This window comes from Fragaria vesca, linkage group LG6, assembly GCF_000184155.1.
Source record: "Fragaria vesca subsp. vesca linkage group LG6, FraVesHawaii_1.0, whole genome shotgun sequence".
Classification (NCBI taxonomy): domain Eukaryota; kingdom Viridiplantae; phylum Streptophyta; class Magnoliopsida; order Rosales; family Rosaceae; genus Fragaria; species Fragaria vesca.
The window spans coordinates 26056183-26063068 of NC_020496.1; the positions used below are offsets into that span (position 1 = coordinate 26056183).

At 38.9% G+C, this 6886-nt stretch overlaps 1 protein-coding gene across 1 annotated transcript; it reads right to left on the minus strand.

Moving 5' to 3' along the window:
• Nucleotides 1–4584: 4584 nt before the first annotated feature.
• LOC101314195 lies at nt 4585–6418 on the minus strand. Its single transcript, XM_004303769.1, has 3 exons — nt 5941–6418; nt 5559–5705; nt 4585–5019 (listed from the first exon to the last, which is right to left on the minus strand). Exons 1-2 carry the CDS (start codon nt 6332–6334, stop codon nt 5590–5592), a joined length of 510 nt encoding a protein of 169 aa, XP_004303817.1. The 5' UTR covers nt 6335–6418; the 3' UTR covers nt 4585–5019; nt 5559–5589.
• Between the last annotated feature and the right edge of the window lie 468 nt (nt 6419–6886).

Consider the following 6886-nt stretch of genomic DNA (forward strand, 5'->3'; position numbering starts at 1 on the left):
AACTAACCTTTTGGCTTGGTAGAAGTTGTCTGGTAGTGTCTCACCATCTGGAAGTATTGATTTTGTGAGCTTCAAAAACGATGATACGGTCTTGTCAGAGACTCCTCCCGAACACTTGATTTGATACAAGCGCACTAGATACTCCAACTTTTTCATTTTTGTTGAACCAGGATATAACTCAACATTGGCCTCATTCATCAAGTTGTAGAGTCTTTGTACTTCTGCAGGTTCATTGTTCATGGTTGCACCATCATCCCTAATGTGGGGTGAACTAGCTGGACTATAATATGGAAATGCATCTGTCAACAAATCATCCATGCCTAGATTTTCCTCAGGTTGGTCTTCCATTTCTCCTTTGAATTCGTCTAAGAATACAAGGTTGGGTAAATCTTCACCATGTTCATCCCACAATCCATCTGCATAGTCTGGACCTTCAGCTTTCATGTGCTTGTACACTACACCAGGGCTCCGCCAAGAACGATTAGCACATAATCGACAAGGGCATTTAATCTTTTCCTCGTGGGAGACCACATTGAGGGAGTTTTGGATGAAATTTTGAAGTCCGACCTTAAATTCTGTGCTATTCCTGTGTAGCTTAACCCAGGTCTTATCCATTGAACCTGCAACAAACATTAATGTTCATTGAAACTTAACAGAATGCATTTGTCATCACAATTTGTTTTCCTACATAATGAAGAAAGGGAGAGGGTGAACATGGAAACAGAATTGCGCATACCAAAGACCTCATTCATATGATATTTGCAAAAACTAAAACTCGTATGTAACATCACTAGAAAAGAATCAAACAAACTTCACCATTCTAAAATCAACTTAATCATTAAAATTAGAATCCCCCTACTTCTTCAGCGTTTTTCCTCAATGCAGAAACAATCGAATAACTGAAAAAGTTGGGGTGGTTCAATCCGTATAATAAGAATCCATAAAAAAAAATAAAAAAATAAAAAAAACCAAACCAAATTGACTAGATTGAAGAAAGGAAAGAAACTTTATGAGTGCTAGTGTCTACTATAGATTAAAAGCTCTGAAACTGAAGCTAACAATCAATATTCTCTATTAGGATTTACAAGAGGAAGAAATACTCACAACTAGATGACGAAACAAAGAAGACAATCTTTTCAGTCCGCCTTGATTATCAGATTATCTCACGAATCCTTATCTCACAGCTTCACAGGAGAGAAACTTCTTCCTCCATTAGAGTTCTTTCACGTTGGTCCAATTCTTCCCAGAAAAGAAGTTTTAATTAATTACTTATTCGTTTGTTGCCAAAAAAAAAAGTTCAGCTCATGACCCACTTGGTCATATATATTGAATGTAAAAATCTCATATAATTATTAGTGTCAAATAAGTTAACTTTCTCCAAATAAAATTAAAAATAGATCAACCGAGTGCGGCAACAAGTTTATCAGAAAACAACTTTAATATTAGTATCTACAAATTTAATTGCAAGGTGGGTCCCAATCACATCCTTTTCTTGAAATGTTGACCCGAGAATATATAAAAAATTCATAAGCCACATATATTATTTATTTGTGGGGATATGCATATAGTTTTTAGTTGAAGAAGAGAGGGTCAGGCCAATTATGCACAATCTATTTCTTTTGTGGCAACACAAGTGTGGCTATTGCCCATAGTTGTTGTGGTGTGAGAGTCGGTGAAATTAGGGTTTTGGTGAAGTCAGGGTCTGAGAGTAAGCGACGCCAAGTCTTGCAGACACGAGAGCATTGGAAGAGCGAGGTTGTCGACATTTTGGAGAAGATCTCCAGTATTATGTGGTCTGGCAATCGGGAAATATAGGATTCTCATCTTCTTCTTGATGCTTTTTTGGTCTGTTGTTCTTTGTTGTTCGGGGGCTGGGGATGCGAAGAGGTTCGCGTTTCTGCATGGTTAAAAGCGGTCGACGATTTTCTGGGAGGGTGATGAAAGTTTAGGCTCAGGAGCTTCTTATATATACAGGATTACAGAGTACCTTAGCTATGTAGGAGAAAACATAATCCTACCTTAGCTATGTAGGAAAAAACATAATCCTTGTAAATACATCACTATATGGAACCGAAATTCCTATTAGCATTAGAGCAATGCACACATAAAATGAAGGGAAAATGCCCATTTACCTCTGCACCGTGCTTGGGTTTAGTTTGAAATCACAATCAAGTCAGGAGGTTTCATTGCCAGGAATTTACCTAAAAAATTCTCTATTTAGTTTTAGAGGAGTCGAGGGGTTATGATGCTGAGGAGTGAACATGTTTATATGTCATAGCCCTTATTTTGTAATTAATTGTGAGATATGATTGTTACTTGATTTTGTGAAAGCTAAAATTTTTTACGACTTGCATATCTATTAGTTTACGTTAGTCAACAAGGGAATATCTAAACTCGGTTTGCTTAGGGTTACCAGTCCTTTAACTTAGCAGGCAAGAAAAGATAGACTACAATATTTGTGTGCAACAGTACACATATTGTGGAGGTTAATGTACACAGTCATTGAAGGACTACATTACTCTTAGAGGTGCTAAAGAAAAGACGGAAAACAAACTGCGACAAAATCTGCTAAGCAACATCAATTAAATGACGGATTAAGGAATAGTGCTGATAATACAAAAGGAATTAAGGATGATCAAGCTATAAACAAAACTAATCTGCAAAGACAAACACTAGCTTTATCGGAATTGATCATGACCTTAATTAATTGAAGTATCAAATTGCACATACAAAAGAACAAAGCTACTTCTGACCCATGATGACATCTTTAAGAGAAACAAAGCTCGGAATATGGATCCATGCTTTCACAAACGGTGGTACTTCACCAACCCGAATCCTCACAAGAACATCTGTTCCAGCAGTATAAGGATACAAGCGATGCCAACCTAACAGCAAAGCTTTCCCTTGTGCATAGTTCAATAATTGACAATAAGTTAGTTGATGAGAGTTGTCTCTAATTTCAAACTCTCTGATATCCAAGACTCTTTAATAATGCCATAATCCTTCATCACCCAAACAACTATTTTCTCTTTAAAGGCAACTGTTACATAGAGCCTCCCATCCGATACTCCGAGTTCTAATCTATAGGCCGCCGGCATCTGACCAATATGATACTCAGGTATTGGTAACAGCTGGAAATGCTCACTTTCGACATCAAAAGAAACTATCGAGAACTCAAGAGTACGTTCACGGTGTGTACAGATGCAATGAAGAAATCCATTCAGATATATCCACTTTGAATAAATACTATACATTCTGATGTCCACAACATGTCATGATCCGGTTTAAAATCCGTGTCTTTCTCGAACAAAACTATTTTGTTACTGATGGGACTGTACCCAAAACCACAACTATCAAATCTATCCTCTGCAGGATCGACCCAAAGTTGCTCACCGGTCATGGGATTAGAAACAGAATATTTTCCATTATAAACGACAAAGTAACGACAAAGTAGTCATGGTACAGGCAGAGGAACCCATTGCATGAACCGACAATTGTTGCTTCAGGGCAGCTAGGAAGCTTGGTAACGCCGACGTTGTACTGGCCGGAAGTCCCGGAGCCGGGCCAAGTCTTGCAGACACGATAGCACTGGAAGAGCGACTGAGCGAGGTTAATGACATTTTGAGGAAGCTCTCCACTCTCCAGTATTATAAAGGTTTTTTCTCCTTATAAACCACCACATGCAAGGTTTCATTTTTCCCGATGTGAGATTTATATCTTAGCACCCCCCCGCTTGTGTGGCGAATTTTCAAGCCTAACACATAGACAACATTTAAAGTGACGTGGAGTCCGTGTGATGAAGTGGTCTGGGGTTCACATCCAAAATCAATTGGTAATTGATTGAGTAGCCTAAACCATTATAAACCACAAGCAAAGTTCCATTTTTTCAAATGTGGGATTTATATCTTTTAACACTTGATGCTTTGTTGGTATGCACTTCTTTGTTGTTGGGAAGAGGTTTTCGTTTCTGCATGGTTGAAGGCTTGAAGCGGTCGACGATTTTTTGGGAGGGTGACCAAGGAGAGGCGTTTAGGATTAGGGTTTAGGTTTTATATAGGTTCTTTCTTGGACTGGTATTTATATAGTTTAGGTTGAATAATGATGACTTTTGCTTCTCTCAAATTGTCAAAAGTCTGTGATCCAATTCCTTCTCCTTTTTCTCTCAAAAAATTTCGTTCATCCTTTAACACATGTTCTTTGAGATTTTTCTAAAAAGAATTTGAGATTTTTTTTTTTTCAAGAGAATAAATAACTTCATTAATTAAGAATCATTATACTTCGATAGAAACACAATCCCTCCACAGGTGCAGGAAGACACGAGAAAAGCTAAGCAAGACAGCAAAAGAAAATTGCAAACACATGTTGGATTTGACTAACATGCGATTCGCATCTTTGATATGTACTGTCATTACAAGTTGCTACTTAGCTAAACCGACCTCCATTATCAATACTATTATACATTTATACACATGCATTACATTGACACACCAAAAACGAGCCCACAAATACCAACCACTACAAATCAACCTAAGCTTACTAAGCTAGCACAATCACAGGCCACAGCCCCCGTTATTGAATGGAATGTGATATTCAAAGGAAAAAACTCAGTCCAAAGTCCATACACAGCTGGTTTCATATTCATTTCCTGTATAACTAGTGCTTGGTTCTTATAAGTTATAAACATTGAAAAGCAAATATTTAACGACTTGGTCAGGAAGAAAGGATTTTCATTGATATATACATGATCATCGAAACCTGGAATGTAGATGATAAACCCAAAAACAGAGGATGCAGAGGCAGAGGGGCAGTACAAATAAAGTACATTTGATACAGTTATTGATTTGCTCTATTTACATACGCAAGGAAATAATTACAATGGCTCCTTTTGGGTACTGAACTTTGGGATAGAAGCTACTCCGTCTCAACTAACCAGGTTGCATCTGTACACAGCTCATTACCTGACAACATGCCTTTAGTCACAGCTTTGATCCTACATGAAATATCCAAGACTAGATAAGCCTGCATATCCAGCAACCAACATATAATCAGCTTTCAAGCAATAGCTTTGCTTTACAACTACAAAGACTTAGAAGTTAGTATCACCAAATATTTCAACCGTCACAGACCTCTTCCCTACAATTACCCCAACTATACTCTGAACATTACTTTGGAGTTGACCCCATAACAAAACTCAACAAAGCATCATATCAGTAACTTAACACACATCTCTCAAGTTAATTCAACATTCAGCAGCACATAAAGCATGGACCAGAACAATATACCGGAACAAGCTCAAAGGACCGCTCACCAAAATAGGCCAAAGTTGACCAGCGCATTGTGCAACACATAGAAGCATGGGTCAAAATCTAGTATTATAACTTCATTCTTATTTCAAGAAGAAAACTAACTCACTCTTCCTACCTACTCAAATCTACTTCTGCAAGCCAAAATTTCTAGCGATAAGCCATCTTAAAAAACCCCTGAATTAGTTTCGACTATTTGATTATAGGAACATTAACCTCAATTAGCAAAACAATTCATCCTTCAAAGAGGCACACCTCAGATGCCGCTTTTCAGAAAATGTATGGTTCATCCTTCTTCCTCCTCAGACTTGGGTGCAGCATCCGACTTATGATCGGCACTGTCCAACCTTTGCTCCACATTACTAGATTCCGGAACGAAGGCCTCCATCAGTGGAGTTGAACCTACAATATAGCATAAAAACACAATTGATCAATCAACATTCTTAAACCTCAATGTTTCCAAAAATCAATCCTTTACAAATCAAACACCAATTCTCATAACATGAATTCTCCAATTCCAAGAAAACCAGAAGAATCGAGCAATCGAATTGATCAACAGACTCAGATGATCAAATTGTGCATGCGAATAAAATAATTCAATTGAAAAGAACAAAAACCCAAAGAACCGAAATCTAACCATGAATGAAATAAGCGGAAGAAGGCCAGCCGCGGACGGTGGTCATCGACATGGACTCCTCCTCCGTCAACGGATTCGCAAGCTTCTCGACGAGCTGAGCCAAACCGTGGGATCTAGACCGCGGCGGCGGGACCCAGTAGGAGGCGCCGGGGGCGAAGGGGAGCCAATCGGGGGCGGACTTGCGGACGATGATGCGGTGGATGGCGTCCTCGAGCTTGCGGAGGAGGGGATCGACGGCGGGGGAGGAGTCGGCGGGGGAGGGCTCAGTTTGGTCATGGTGGAAGGGGAGGTTGGATTGGGCGCGGAGGGTGATGAATCGGGAGGAGGAAGACGACGACGTTTTGGGGGAGAGGTGGCGCGTGAGGGTGAGGGTTTGGGAGAGAGACCTTGCCATGGATCGGAGGGAAGGAATTGGAGAGAGAATGAGGGAGTGTTTGTTGGATAAGAGGGAAAAGTGTGAGCCGGTGAGAGAGTGAATTTAGGTGGGAGAGAGAGGTGGTGCAGGTCTCTGAGGTTATATAAGGAAAATCCATTTTTATTTTATTTTATCTTTTACTTTTTTATTGTTAAAGAGGGGATGAGTCGGTCAAGTTAGAACACCCCCATATGGTCCTATGATTTTTCATATAAAATGTGATTGCAAATATTCATTTTTAGGAATTGAGATGGACTCTTCTTGATTGACAATCAACACCAGTGATTCTTAGTTTTACCATAGGCATTTCACATTTGAGATACATTTGGCAACTTTGATATATACAACAGAGTTCTTCTGACGAGGACCATTAAATCAAGGACTAGTTAAGAAATTATTCATTTTGTTCTTTTTTTTATCATATATATACATCTCAACAGTTTGGTTTAGATATATATGAATAGATCATCTCTGTAAATTTTCATTCAAATTGAAAACCGTCAAGGCATCCATTAATGTAATTTATCAATT